The sequence below is a fragment of the Convolutriloba macropyga genome, chromosome 6 (genome assembly GCF_964194025.1).
Source record: "Convolutriloba macropyga chromosome 6, txConMacr16.3, whole genome shotgun sequence".
Lineage (NCBI taxonomy): Eukaryota > Metazoa > Xenacoelomorpha > Acoela > Convolutidae > Convolutriloba > Convolutriloba macropyga.
In genome coordinates this window covers 68,158,432-68,174,561 of record NC_134473.1, presented here as the reverse complement: position 1 = coordinate 68,174,561, position 16,130 = coordinate 68,158,432, and the positions used below count along the sequence as shown (strand labels likewise).

At 38.1% G+C, this 16,130-nt stretch overlaps 1 protein-coding gene across 12 annotated transcripts in view; it reads right to left on the bottom strand.

Annotated features, from left to right (window-relative positions):
* LOC142340547 (uncharacterized) overlaps positions 1-16,130 on the bottom strand; it is a 98,782-nt gene that overhangs the window by 66,272 nt on the left and 16,380 nt on the right. For 7 of the 12 annotated variants that reach the window (XM_075391172.1, XM_075391184.1, XM_075391182.1 and 4 more), the window contains exons 2-5: positions 9,670-10,225; positions 7,567-8,496; positions 4,645-4,983; positions 315-611 (exon numbers count right to left, since the gene is read on the bottom strand). In XM_075391172.1, coding sequence (XP_075247287.1) covers positions 315-611; positions 4,645-4,983; positions 7,567-8,485 — 1,555 coding nt within the window. In that variant the 5' untranslated portion in view covers positions 8,486-8,496; positions 9,670-10,225. Of the gene's footprint in view, positions 1-314; positions 612-4,644; positions 4,984-7,566; positions 8,545-9,669; positions 10,226-10,588; positions 10,740-11,662; positions 12,390-16,130 lie in introns of those variants that run through there. The other 5 variants (XM_075391173.1, XM_075391174.1, XM_075391180.1 and 2 more) reach the window with 5 other exon arrangements.

Below are 16,130 nucleotides of genomic sequence, written 5' to 3'. Positions count from 1 at the left end.
CGGGAAGTCAAAGTTCAAGTTATGAACAAAACTTGCTTCAGCTAAAAATTAACCTGTAGAATACCAGTACTCCCCTTCGAGTCGTAAAGACCGCAGGGGACTAATATAATTGCTACGAACATCGCTTGAGAGCAATTAATGAGCATGAATTCCTTAAATTTTGAACAGGTGTGTGAAACCCGTCTCAGGTGGATTATAATAGCTCTTGGTGCGTTATGCTATTGATGCAATAACAGAACTCTATGCGATCGCCGTTACCAGCATACGAGCTTTTGGGTTGGCTCCATCACGCGAAAGTTGAAAACAATAATTACCTGTTGTGTCTTGATATGGGACTAATTTGACCTTCCTCTTTGTTCTACGAGACGCATTGCTGCTGGCACTGGGCGCAAGAACAGTATTGCTGACAGTCCCTATATTGACACAGTTTGTATCTGAAGATGATAATGCATTAGGAGATGTGACCACTCCATGGTTGTGGTGGTCAGTGGATGCTGTTTGAACTGATGTTGGAGATGACTGGGCTGGTGGACTTTTGCAATCAAAGCTTCCACTGCTGTAGGAGGAATCTTGGGATTTCTCACTTCCAGGAGACGCATGCCTGCTTCCACCTAACAAAAAGGCAAGGATTCCAATGCACAAATTCAACCAATCAAAAACATCATAGAAACCAAGTATTGAAACAATCGCGTAGCAGCTGAGCTTTTCTTGCAATGCAAGCACTGAAAATCAGGGATTTTCAGCTAAAGTAAAAATAAAATTGAAGACCGTGCATTGTGCACGTTCCCTAGGCAACAATTTTTAAATACCGAAATCTCATTCACCAGAAATCTCTGACACAACTAAAATATAACCGATCATAAATAAATTCCCAAGCGACAAAAAAGCAAACTTTAGGATTAGCACTTAATAAATAACAAGCTTCAGCATTAATGGATGTCTACAATAACAGCAGCAACTAGCTTAAAATTACAAAACTAACTGACCATGATACAAGAAAGACCAAAAATCTAAAAAGGAAAGTACTTTCCAGAAACGAAAATACTTTTCGTGATTTCTTTTAAAGATCGAAAGACTGCTCAATCAGCCAAATTTACCACAATATTAAAGCACAATTATTACAACTATTTCAATTTTAGCAGATCAAAAAAAATCTGCCGAAAAATCAAAAAGCAGCAAAATTTCAAAAATTGACCTACACCGAAAGAGTTCAACTTATTGCCCCCGGTCTTTACCCTGCTTCTCGTGAATAATGATCAGAGAAAATAGCAAGAAAAGACCAGCATCTCAAACAGAAACAAAAAATGCAAAAAAACTGTTTATGTGAATATCGCTAAGTTCCTGCAAAAAATTTTTTTAAAGAAGAAGGCAAAAAAATTATCATGAGCTAGCTCTCAGCACTTAAAAATCTGCATTATACCACAAAGGCAGACCTAAATTACCGCGGTAAAATTTGACCGAGAATGTAATTTAATGCCGTTTTGCTATTTAATACATGGTATTTACATCAACTCTGCGGAAATGGGTTACACTCAAACGCTAGGCCATACTGAAATGAAACTAGAAACCAAAATCCACGAAATTCGAAAAAATGCAAAAAGTGCAATTTAGTCACACAACATTTTAAAAAAGAAATTTAGCCACAAATTGTGGATTTTAATAAGGTAGAAGTATGCAATTTGATGTGACCGAATTCCATGAGGGCAAAATCAGCCTAATTGATTTCAGATATGCCTTTGTCGTAAACTATCAAATTAATAACAGAATCCAATTGCAGAAAGATGAAAACTGATCCAATCAGAAGTTAAAAAATTGACGTACACCTAAAGTTTCATGCTTGACTTTGCATTGTATTAATTACAATCTAAAGCATCTTTGAAGAACGCAAGACAAATTAAGTATAACTTCAGGTTCTCATTCAGTTGTGCTCGATTGCTCTATTCTTTAATTTATCTAGAGTGTATAGAAAATAATTGGTGCGGAAATCAGTTTGGAAATGAAAATAGCTTGAGGTGGCGGGCGTCTAAAACATTCACTCCAAATGAGTGTATATCTTCTCAGTGGTTAATCGGACTTACTACGAAATGATTAAGGCTCTACTAGAACGGCTCAGCGGCTTAATGCTCTCGGGATTTAGCAGTTCTCAAGACAAAAACTCACAAACATTGGCCAGTCAAATGAAAGGTAAGAACAATTGGGAAAAATGGTGGAACAAAAAACCGCATGGGTGCGTGGTGGGGCAACAGTGGGAAGGGGTCATTGGCGGAATTGAGTTACACTCCAACACTAGGCCATATTGAAGTGAAAATAGAAACCCAAATCTGCAAAATTAGAAAAGAATTGCATAATCCAGGCTTCGAATCCTATACACTGAACTCAGTTTTTGAACGTGAAGCAATTCCTTTCAATCTAATTTAGATAGGAAACTGAAATTTAGTCACACATTGTGGATTTTATTATTGTGAAATTCTGCAATTTGATGTAACCAAAATCCACGCGGGCAAAATGAGCCAAAGTTATTCCAGATCTGCCTTTGCCGTGTATTATCAAAATAAATCGCAGAATTCAATTACAGAAAGATGTAAACTGATGCAATGAGAAATAGCCTGCCTCTTCATTCCATCTTCAGTTCCTACCCAACTTGTAATGAGCTGGCGATATCAGTCCCTAAATAAACTAAGTGGGAAGAGATAAAAATTGGTCGGTTTCGAGCCCTCATAGACTTGTCATATCACCACAAATTTGTATCCGTTTCGGCGAAGAGAGTACCTAGACATCAGCAAAACTCTGACAGAATTGCAAAGCGACTTAGTGCCCTAGAAAATCAACAGTATGTGCCCAGAAGATGAATCAGTCTAACCGCAAAAAAGCAATTAAGCGTTGAAAAAGGCCAAAAGGTGGAAACTTTGCTCGATGTGGTGTAATCTGACGTGCTCGAAATCTAATTACATTACATAAAATACAAATATCAAAAACAAAATACAAATACAAAAAAAAGAAAACCAGAACCTTCTTCACGAAAAAGTATGCAAAAAATAATAGCATATCAAAGTAACCAAACACCTACGATTAAAAGAAATGTTTAAAAATTGACGTAAAACTAAAGTTTCATATTTGACTTTGTATTGTTTTAATTACAACCTAAAAAATTTTGAAGCACGCAAGACAAATTCAGGTTCTCATTTAGTTGTGCTCGATTGCTCTACTTCTATAGTTTATCTGGAGTGTATAGAAAATCAATGGTGCGGAAATCAGTTTGGAAATGAAAATAGCTTGAGGTGGCGGGCGTCTAACAACATTCACTCCATATGAGTGTATTCAGCGGCTTATTGCTCTCGGGATATAGTAGTTCTCAAGACAAAAAGTCACGAACATTGGTCAAGTCAGATGACAAAAGGTAGAACAATTGGGAAAATTGGTAGCACAAAAAATCGCATGGCTGGGTGGTGGGGTTAACGGTGGTAGGGGGTCTTTGACTGCATGGGGCCCTTGCGGCTTGAAAGATGTTCAGGGGTTGGGGGAAGTGAGGTGGTTGTTGCGCGGGAAGGCGGTCAACCACTAGAAACAGCCCTTCACACCATAAGTAGTCTCCAAAACAGTTTCTGTCAAACGCATACTTGGAGAAGAGTGAGCTGAAAGGCTCTAAGAAAACTTAATGCCCACTGGAAGCTACCTGTTTATCCCGTTTTTGAAAACGAAGTCATATGGGTCACAAAAAAACCGGTCAAGCGAAAAATCGCATAAAAAGAGGACTAACATAATTGCTACAAACTTCGTTCGAGAGCAATTAACAAGACTAAAATAAGTACACAAAACCTACACTAAGGCTATATCGAACTGAAATATCGATGAGCGACAAACTATCGCACAAGATCAGGATCTCTTCCGTTTGTATCAGCTTAGTGGGTGCATATTATTTGCACCCCTCAGACGCACGTGCCATATTTTGAGAAAAATTTACCATGTAAAATGGCACGTGCTCCGTAACTGGGGGTGCATATCGTACTGGGAGGGACAAAAGGAAGAGATCTCAAGATCGCTACAACACACAAACGCTACTTGTTTTGAGATCAGTAGAAACGCACATTTGCAAATTCTGCTTGATAAATTTAACACTGAGCATGCATTCAAATAGCACACAATTCCAACACAACTCAGATTGCGCATTGCCTAATCCAAAAAGAGGGGAGCGCAATGTAAGGAAACAAAATCTAAAAAGACGTGCAGAAAGTATAAAACTATTTAATTTTGGACGATTATATGCGTACATCATCGATTATATTGTTTAGAGGTGTGATGACCTTTGAACACTAGACACAATCTTATAAGATCTTACAAAACTGATCTTATATCTTATAAATTTGACCGTGTCTTATGAGACATGCTCAAGCTTACGAGATCTTATTAGCTGAACTACAGATAATAATCTTTTACCAATGTTATAAGATTTGCAATGTTGAATGACTAGATGAAAACCGTACCGTGTAGGCAAAAATTGTAGATTATACGTCGGTGTGAAATGTCCACAGTGACGAATATTTATGCAACCATCAAAAAGACTTGGAAATTTGCAGATAATTTAAATTTCAGTCAATTGTTCCGCTGCTTAATTTTTCGCAAAGGTCAATGATCTGAGATGAATACCTAGTTTCTGTTGATGGATATGAGGCGACGTGGAAGACACTCTCCCAACCAGATCTGCTTTGCACGTTGTAGCGAAGTCTCGACTTGAATTCGAACAATGATGACGGTGGCTCTCGTTTGTTTCCGCAGTACTGATGTCCACGTGTAGAATTCCCAACTCTTTCCCTCGAGAAGATCCAGCCGATATTCCTCCGTTTGATGACTCCTCGTTGGGACTTTCAGATATGCAACTCTTTTCAAAATTTCCACTATCGTCAAACAGAACTTCTTCCTCCGAATTGGTTTGATTATGTTGATCTCTATTGTCGGGCTCGCGTGGAAACAGGTTTTTTGGTTTGGCTAAAAACAATTTGAACACTTAACCCGCGAAGTAGCTATTAATCATTAACGTTGGGAATTACCAGAAATAACGGTGAAAAAGAATACCAAGACCAAAACCGACTAAAGTCGGATGAATTTCTCTCGAACGACAGGCAGGGTAATTTAATTCACAGAGGTCGTAGCTTAGAAATCATTTATGGGAGCAAAAAACGACCCCATCTGGGTTCAAACCAAAGGCCTCCAAGACGTCTGCATGACTTTTAAACCCCTCAGCTACAATGTCTTTGATTCTCTTTCACCCGCAAACGCTTTTATATTAGCAACAATCAGAATGAAAGCAATTTATATCACTCACAAAACTCTAGAACAAAAGCGCAAAAACGGTAAAGCAAAGATTTAGCATAAATAAACACGTTCACAATAATTGCTTCAACATTCAAAGCAATTTTAAAAAATGTCAAGAGACGTAATAGCTTTAAAACAATTTTTATGTTTCGACTAATAGAAATTGCTAGGGATACAAACTCTATTTTTGCCAAATGTGAGACTTAACACAAGGATTTGATGTTTCCTTAGCAGTTTCGTAAGGAATCACATACTCAGAGACCAGTTAAGGCTCTAATGGAACTCGTCTCTCCTGACAAAAATAACCAAACGTAAATCGACATAAATCAATACAAACACGAGCGGTTCGAATCCCCGACCTCCCGGGTGGTAGTCAGACCTTAGCCATGCTATATCGGCTTTGCATTCCATCACTTACAATAGCCATTAAAATAGCAACATGTTGATTTTTCCATCAGAGGAATTTAGATCCCGCCAAAATAAAAAAAAGGTAAGCAATAACAAAGTCACTCAAGAGCAAAAAAATAATTGAGAACAAAAGAGCAAACATAAACCGACAAATGTCGGAAGAATTGCTCTTGAACGACAGGCGAGGCAATTTAATTGATGGTCTTTAGTATAGATCAATTTTTCTTTATGGGTGCAAAAAACCTCGACCCCACTGGGATTCGAACCTGATCCATGGCCACCTACACTAACTACTGCGCTTCGAGTCACTTAATTTTGCTATGCTGCAACCGAGTTTATATTAGCAACAAGCTTTACTTCGGAGCACTGGAGATCACTCAAAAATGATGAACGAAAGCGTGACAAAGTCACTTGAGAAGTCAAAAAATGTTCTAGAAGAAAAGCGCAAAATTGTCAAGCTAAAAATTTGCATAAAAAAGACACACACGTTTACAATAATTGCTATGAACTGCGTTCAAGAGCAATTAATAACTGCCAAGCAAAAAATTTGCATGAAAAGGGACAAAAATAAATTACAAAAATTACTTTAAACTTCGTTCAAGAGCAATTAAAGATGAACACAACAAAACCGAATACTACAAACTTCGTTCAATCGCAACTTATTGACACCCGAATACCATTCGACATCTACTTCTTTGTTTGGTGCATTTACTACTACTTCGTTTGACTCAGTTTGACTCTATAAACAATAGATATACAACGCATCAGATTGTAAAATTAAATCTGAGCCACTAAAAGTAGTCAGTGGCGTACCTCAGGGCTCATTCTTGGTACTGAAAAATTTAATGCAATGACCCTCTTATCTTTACACAAAATGTAGAAAATATGTGGCTTTTGTGCAGTGAAAATGCAATGAGACTCCATGATTCAAAATACCAGATACAAAATATCTTTTAAACAATTTACCTCACTATCTGAATAATTTGAACAATCTTTCACTATACGTTGAACTGCATTCGTAGTTGCTCTTCTGTCAGATTAATTAGAAGATGTATGACGCTGACAAATGCCACTGCAAATGATTTTACTATTCCCAAAACCAGACTGCGGAAAACATGAAAATTTTTGGTTCCGATGTGGCTATTTATTTATTATCCTCAATAAATCAGTAGATCATCACAGTTTTACGGGCCTCAAGCAACGCGTCACAGCCAAATTCATAGAGCTTTTCCGAGCGAATTTGACGAAAACGTTACCTAGAGTTGGCGAAAACCGCAACTACATAAACAAACTCATTTGTCTAACACCGCAGCAATATCAGCGGCCACAACTGAGATTGCTGACCGAGGACCAGCATTTAAGGAGTCCTCTTAAAAACCAAACAAAAATGGTTCTTTCATATTACAGCCCTCCCACCCTGTTTAGTGGCCATATTACCTATCCCGACCCCCATCATGGGCTGGCTATATTTTTGTGGGGGGCTGTAATAGGACAGACCCCAAAAAATAACGGACATATTATTGCTCTTAAATAATTTCGTGAAAATAAATCCAGCATTTTCTTTAGCACAAGTAAACAGATTTTCCCGGCACATAGTAAAAAGAAATGGATCAAATGCGGAAATAATTGTTGCTAAATTGTTGCTTAATCAATGCGAATTGTTGCTAAAGTCGGTACAAGCCATAATAACAAAAAAACTTACGAAGTAAGAAAATCTGAATGAACTTTAATCAAATGACTCGGAAACAGTTACAATACTAAATACATAGTTGACATTGTGGTAAAAACCTCTATAACTATATGGGTAAATGTTGGTTGGTAGAGTGACCAATGACAAAAAGAACTGACCTCTTTTCCATGGATTGCTAAAGTCTCCCATTCCCCCATGTGGCTCATCGAGTGAACGCTCTGCAACATCAGATGACCTGCGCTCAGTAGCTTCCCTTTTATCAGAACTGTCTCCGTAATCTGCAAAAGAGCTGTCCTCGTCTTCGCCGTGGTCACTTTTCGACGGAGAAGAACCGAGTGATGGAAGTTTCTCGTACGTTGTTTTCGGAATGTTGTCGGAAGAAGCGGATATTTTGGGCACATCTCCCATGACACTTGTCATTAGTCCATCGGATGACGCAAAGTTGAGAATTGCTGGGCCGTGAATAATGCGAATTTTGTCTCCAACTTTGACTGTACATTTTTCTCCGTCTGGAATGCGATAGGTGTGTTCTCCAGTTCTTACTAACCGGTTGCTTCCACTGTCAACAGTGGCCCCTTCTGGTTGGTGGCTCTGTTCGAGAGTGGGCTGATCATGGTTGCTGCTGCTGCTGTTGTGGTGCTGGTTTTTAGGAATGATCGGTCGGTTGTGGCTGGTGGAGCTGATACTGCTGGTTGTGGTGATGGCCTCGATTGACAAGGATGATGATGCTGGATCTGAATCGTCAACTGGATCTGAATTGTTGGATGATAGCGAGGAATTGAGTGGGGTGGAACTGTTCTGATAATGGTTGTCTCGGTGGTCTCTGTTGTCATTTATATTGCTACTATTGTTATCTTTTTGGTTACTTGAGTTAGTGTTACTGTTGTTATTCATGGTAGTGGCTGTCGGGGTTGTGACTATCTCGGCCGACATATCGTGTTGGTGCTGTTCACTGCCCTGCTCATGTTCGACATTGTCCTCCTGCAGCTGTTGAGGCGATCTCATTTTAGAGGACATATTGCCAGACACCACCACTCTAGCATCATCTCCATCTCTGCCCACATTCAAATACGGCATGCTGTTCAGATCTAATCCAAGTTCATGATATGTTGCCTTTTCCTCACTAGAATATCAATCTTTACCACAACAGCATCATGTTTCATAGCTTTTGAAAGGGTTTCTTTTGGAAAAATCTGTTGTTTATCGTTATACCCTCTCCACTCCCAAGCTTAAAGGTTATGTAACGTTAACAGACCCTCCCCCTAATAAACGTAAACACCACAACGAGTTGGTTATAATGGGGGGGGGGGGGGGGGTAAAGACACTTGTGTTTAAAGCGTGCATATTATTTGCAACCCCAAGAAAACGCGCTATATTCCCCCACTAAGATTTACTATGGCACTTGTCCCATAACGGGGGTATAACATTTTGGGGCGTCAATAACGGAAAAGATTCATTAAATTAAAATGCTATACTTGACGCTTTTTTGGTAATACCAAAAATTAATAATGCAGAAACACACTTATTTCGGTGCCTTTCTCCCCAACCCCACCCACCCACCCCATTTAGTAGGCATATTCTTTTACGCCCCCTACGCTTGTGTCTGTTTTTTGGATCTATACTGTTTCGGCCACCCCAGCTTAGTGAGCATAGATTTTTTATGACCCCCAGGCGCACGTGCTATTTTCTTACATAGTAACGTGCTATATAACAACATAGAATTTGTAATTGGGGGTCATAAAAAACACTGGGGGGCCGAAACAAAATAGATCCGTTTTTTTTACAAAGTAACATAACATGCTGGGGTCATAAATTTGTAACAGGGGATCATAATAACAGTTCTTTCCCATTATAGCCACCCCACTAAATTATAGCCCCCCCCCCATTATGGTATGTTTACCAAGATTGGGAGGAGAGGGTTATAGACAATCTGTCCACTAAGCTGGAGGGGATGGGAGCTCTAACGATAAACACCCATAAAAACACTTCGGTTAAAACAGAATTTCGATCTCCTTCATTTGTGCCCCCCCCCATCCAGCTCAATGGTTGCACATTATAGCACGTGCCATATTTGTACATAATGATTTACAATGTAATGGCGCGTGTACTGCAACTGGGGGGGGGGGGGGGGATAACGTACTGGGAGGATGGGGGCTGCAATGGGAAAAACCCACTTGGCTTAAAACAGATTATATCCCTTAGTTTTCGAGGCGTGTGACAACAAAAACTTGTTGACGTAGGAAAAGGAAACAGATGCGAACTTGCTCTTTGACGTCACAGAGTGGTAACCTTTGAAACTGCAGCGGGTATTTACACTTCAGCAGCAAATAATAAAATGAGCTTTCGGAAACTCAGTGTATTGCCCAGCGACAGAATACGAGTATAATAATCAAATAGAGTTCAGGTTTCTTCAAAAGTACAGGCAAAGCATACAAAAGTAAGCAAAATCAATTAAGTAAATAAGTTACAAATTTTGATCATTGCACAATTTTAAATTGTAATTTCTACTAATTCTTTCGGTAACTACTTTTCACTAATTCTACAAACAGCGATTGTTGAATAAATTAGTGGTAAAGCCCTCACAATTAATGATAAATTCTGTGTCCAGTCCAGGTGTGAATAAGATATCGGAACTGGGTCAATTAATCAATTGACGTTCCTGCGTGATTAACTTGGCAGGTAGAGAACCCTCTAATAGTCCCAGAAACAATCAAACACTCTCTTCGTGATCAAAATGATTCAGTTTCTTCCTCCGCCCGCTAATTGGTCAAGAACGACTCTCAGGCGAGACCACTAACTGTCTCAGTCGACGTCACACTAAAACAGAGTCACTTTCAGTTACAACCTCGTTTTTGCACTTCTTAAGTGTTCACATTGAGTTTGTGGATTCCAAATTTTCAATTATGGCCCCCTCCGGTATGTATGTTATGTAGCACCGGTTGCAAAATTTCCTCCATTATATAGTCAATCATATAGTGTGTTCGTGCGGGGGCTTTCCCATTATACCCCCCCCCCCCCAGCCCGGTGGTCATATAACCTATAACCGCCCAATCATGGTAATTATAACATAAGGGGGTATATTTCTGTTGGGGGGGGGGGGGGGGGGTATAATTAGAATGTGGGAGGGGGTAAGATCCGACGAGCGATAATGGGTGGGTATATATTTTGGCACCTACTTACAATATCTTTTCTCTATTGAATGCAGACAGCTGTATAAAAAGACACTTGTTTTTCTATCAATTTTGTCCTCTAAATCGACTCAAATCAGAGCAACCTTGTGTAAATACCAGCAGATGGTCAGCCAAATGGTCTCGTGTCTTACTAAATTTATCCCATTTTGATGCACGTGACCTTTAAAAAAATGTTTATACTTCATTCAAATTACGTACATTCATGCCAACTCAATGCCCATTAAAGCTTCTGGATCTTTTCCGTTTATGCCCCCCAGTACGTTATGCACCCTCAGTTACAGAGAAGGTGCCACAACACAAAAAATCATCGCACAAAAATATGACACGTGTGTCTGGTGTTGTAAATAAAAACACACTAAGCTGGGAGGAATAAAAGGAAAAGATCCCAAATTTTTAATGATTTTTCACTTTTGAAGATTGCTGAAAACATGGACCATAAAAAAGTCTAGAGACCTTTGCAGAATAAAAAAAATGTTAGAAAGGCGTACAACTGCTCAAAAAATTTTTTGCTAGAATATTGCCAGATAACCTGAAATAACCACGCCGTCAACGTTTTACAAAATAAACTGCATTGACTCCCATAATCATTTTAAGCAAATAATTATCAAAGCAGGTTATCAAAACTGGGCGACTCTACACGCCTAGCAACCGCTCCTAGGATCAATACGCACTGCTCATAGAAGCTAAGTTGGCAGAAACAACCATCGATGTCACAAAATTCACTTTTTGTTCTTTTGAGAACTAAGAAAAAAAAGGGGGGGGCAGTTTAAAATATGAAGATTGCAATGAATAGAATTTGGGTGTCAAAAATTACAACAGCTAATATAGCGTGTAAGGGACCAAAAGGCTGCACCAGTTCAAACAGACAGTTTCAATCTCGTAACTTATCACTTTTTCAGAACAACGTGCGTAATTTCATGCATTGTACCTAGAAAAAAATAGGAAAACAGAAATCTCAAAAGATGCCATTTTCGAGGAATAACAGTTGATGAAGATACTTCTACTCACTAAAGTATTGAAAAACGATAGCATAAACTAAATAAACTACATAACTAAAACACACCGTTTTCAAGAACGGGAAGAAGTTAGGATTTCTACATCTGCTCCAAGTACAGGCTTCTAATTTTGGTATCTCCACATGAAAGTTAAGGCGAAATGGGAGGTTAAAGAGTGCATCGAATAAAAAGAAATAGGTAGCTGCGTAGGAGGGGAGGTAAATAGGGACGAGGAGTGAAAAGAGCAACTTTACAGACTAGTGAACTTTAAGATATCACTTTTCTAATATGGTTAATCATACTAGGGGAAAGGTGGGGCGACTGTGTGCGTGTGAAAGATATAAAAGAATTAGTTTATAAAGGTGAGTGCGTTTATTAATAACACGAATTGAGATTCAGGAATGTAGAGATAGATATATATGAAGAGTAAGAAATAAAGTGAGCAACATGCGCAGTTTGTTATTTGGCCTAAAGACACCAAGTCACATACAAAAACATTTGCATACGCAAGGGTAGCAAGTATAGAAAAAAGTACACGCAGAAACACAAAAATAGCAATAAAAGTCGATAATAAAAAGGAAAATGAAGGAAGCAAAGTAGTTTTTAGAGCAAATTAAAAAGGAAACAAACAACTAACCAACCAACCAACTAAGAAGTGAAAATGGAGAAAAGGGAACTGAACTGAAGTAAGAAAAAAACGAAATTTGTTAGCTGGTTAGTTAGTCCCCTCTTTCTGTTTCACTCTTAACTGGAAGGCGACATTATAAAGCACGGCAACAATCTTCTTACACAAACTATAAATCTCCTATTTTATTTCCTTACTTTTTTTATTTTTAACAAGAGCGAGCCGCATTCCCAAAACAGCAATCACTTTAGCGATACTTTCCATTACAACATAACACGCATCGCACCAAGGAATAAGCAAAAAAATCGTAAAATGTATTACGCATAAAGCATTCTATATGTATCAATGTATCTATATATCTCGCTCTCTATTAACAAAGATATAGATAGCTACACTAGACAACTGTGCAATAGCTATATAGCTTTCTTTCATTACTGTACACTGTAGTATCATCAAGCTATCTATCTATTCTATAATTCCACAAATGTCTCGCAGTTTTAGCTTAAATATTTATCACCAGCCATTCTCTCGCTTGCTAGCTAGTTAGACGAATAGAATAAAAAACAGCGAAGCTGAAGCAGTTTGGTGAGGAAAAAATGGATGATGTACCGAATAAATGGAAAATACAGACGTAAAAAATAATGTATACGTTAAGAGGGGAGAGAAAAAGGGGGCGAAAAAGAGGAGCGAATTGAAAATATTGCAGCGCATAAGCAGCACCTAAAACAATGACAAAAAGTACAAGTAGTAGCAGCATTATTACCAACAGGGGGTACACAACAAGTATACAATACTCAACCAACACGCATCACAAACAACATACATACACGCATTAAAATATATACAAAAAACGTATATGATACTTATATACGTGGCTTTATCCATACATATAAACAAGCTATGCTTACTTGGCATCAACTTTTTTCTCGCGAATAAGTTTCATCTATTGAGAGGTATCTAGTAGGCGAAAAGTTACTTATCACACGTGCGGTGGCGGCTGTTAAAATATTAATAAATATGTTAGCACTACCAAGGCAGTAAAAGCACACAGTCATGGCCGATTCATTCAATCTTTATTCCCTTTTTCCAAACTCCACACACGCGCATACACACTTAGCTTTTCGCACGCCTACGTCATTTCACAAAAAGGGAGAAAACTTACTATGCGACGGATGAACGAACTATGATAATAAGGTGACCAGAATTACCATCACCATTATAGGCCCCTCACCCGAAACATAACAGCTTAGTACCTTTAATAATGACCAACACCTACAACTCTAATCCTACTAATACCTTTGATAAATAATAAATAGCTTTGAAATTAGCAATCTTAGTGGTTGCGCAAAAGAGCGCATTAATGGTACCTGTGACCATATACCGTACTCTCATTTATAATACAATTGCCCCTTTATCAGGGCACCTCCCCCACTCTAATTCCCATCTATTTCAACACCACTCATTGTTTCCTTGTTCAGAATGCCAAAAATGGAATAAGAGGGGTAACGGGGCATCACGTGGCAGCAGGTATGAAAGGGGAGTCACCCACACCATGTCCTCTTTCTAATTATAACCGGTTACCCAGGGGGGGGGGGCTTGGAGGGTTACTGAACCTGTCCTAATTACCGCATCATTTGCACACAATATAACATTAATCCAAAAAAGGGGTTGACAAACATAACAACAAACAGGGTGGAAAGGAAGGCAAGCCATCCCGCGAGGGTTGTTTAAAAATCAAGCCGCATAAATTAACCTCATGTCGAACAAAAAACTTGCTTACCCAAATCTTTTATATTTCCTTACAGGCCTCGCTTACACATAAACCGAATAAAAGCAGAAAAGAATTACTGATCAAATGTTAAAAACGGGAGCCTTTATTTGTGAAAGCATAATTACAACACCTAAATAACGAACAAATTAAAGCTCATTAGCATTGAAATCTATGAATTTATAACGAATACTCGAAAAAATTCTGTATTAATACTAGGGTCTTTTGGAAATTGGTTAAAATTACACAATGGGTATATTGATATTGCATACATTTTAATAGCACAGGACAATTCACCCAATGCCGTACCAATTAGCCGACTATATAATAAAAGTGCCCGTGGGACTTGATATAAAACTATCACAGGCGAAAATGGGATTAAATTGTCTCCTTGAGTATGTTAAAATATCCTTGTAATAACGACTGCTAATTTGTAATCGGATTATTGAACAAAAATACCAAAGGTCATTGGGTAAAATGGAATTGGGTTAATTGTCATGTCACCCATTTCAATGTCAGATCAACATGGTAAGATGCTTGACAGGAAGCTTGCCTATCTGCCAAGTATAAAGATTACTTCAAACGCTTCAAGTTTTCAACTTCATCACGAATTAGTGTATTCAGGAATCACAAATTCAGCAAGCAGTTAGTTGAAAAAGCAAACGAACAAGTTTCAAGTCTCAGGCTCAATAAATTAAAAAAACGCTTACGTCCACAAAATCTCATTCAACCCTATATTCTTGTCATCACAAACTTGACAGTGTAAACAAGGAGGCTCGGTAATGTGCGTTTGCACATAATTTTCCGACCCCACTCATTCGTATTTTTGACTAAATTGTGCAAATGAGAACGAGATTAGGTTCATGTACTGTTCATATATATTGGTGTATGAGTAACAAAACCGTTTAGAAAAGCAAATCACTAAATCTATTAAGTAATGCCGCATCAGAGGGCTGATGAGAGCTGCCATTAATGAGACTAAGAAACAAGACAAACAACAAAATCGAATAAAACAAAAATCAATTACAACCAAAACTCAGCGTCCATTTTTCACAAACAATAAACAAAATCAAAAAACTATCAGATAAAACAAACTAAACAACTTGTACATCACCTGAAAGTTGTGACCAGACCTTAAGACTGGGTGGCAAGTCGACACAAAAAGAGCAAAATTCAAAAATATGTTCAAGTTTTGACAACAATTAAATGCAAAGTCATTAAAACCTTTAACTATCAATTGAAATCACTAAATGGGTGCTCATTCATAACTCCGTAGGAAGCACCTGAAACTAAAAAAAAGAAACAAGAAACTTTTTAAGACAGAAATTATCCTTGATATTGCTGCGAGTACATTAAACACAATTATTCGTTGCAAATATTAACCAAAGAGCATAACCGACTAACGTCGGAAGAAATACTCTCAAAGGCCTTGTGAGAGCTATAATCTAATGTAGCCTGCTTCAGTCGCGCGGGGGGATTAAAATTCCTTAGGGGCTTCAAATGACATCACCAGAGATCATTATAAACCACAAATAAAATTCATAGTGAAAAAAAGGAAAGTGATTTGCCACCAAATGGCAGCATTTTTCAACTGACTTTTAGTGGTGAACTGCCGCCGCTTCAGTTGCTTAAAATTGTGGATGACAGAAAGCTTTAGACTTCAGTTGCTTAAAATTGTGGATGACCGAAAGCTTTAGATCACGCAAAACGAAAAGTCAAGGGCGCAAAAGTCACTCGAAAAGTCAAATCGTTCAAGGGAAAATTGAGCATGATAATAGACATACATGTTGGAAAAAATTGCTTCAAACTTCGTTCGAGATTAATTAATAACTTGGCATAAAAAACAACAACAGATGACGCATTATTGACAATTATCGATTTAAATTAGCCCAAAAACCGCAATAATTTTAATTCAAAAACTTTCATAGTGAGCAGAAGTAAGACTAGGCTTCTTCTGAGTTCATTCACGAGTGTGTCAGCAATTTTTACGTCTGTTCTTTCAGTAAATTTAAACAAGGTGGGGTAAAGAAGCTTATTTGGTGTTTTAAATAAAATAGGAAATTTTAAAAATAGTGAAAAATTGAGCTATAAAAGACGGATCAAACAGCTCAACTCTGCTCTACCTTTAAACTTCAAACCAATA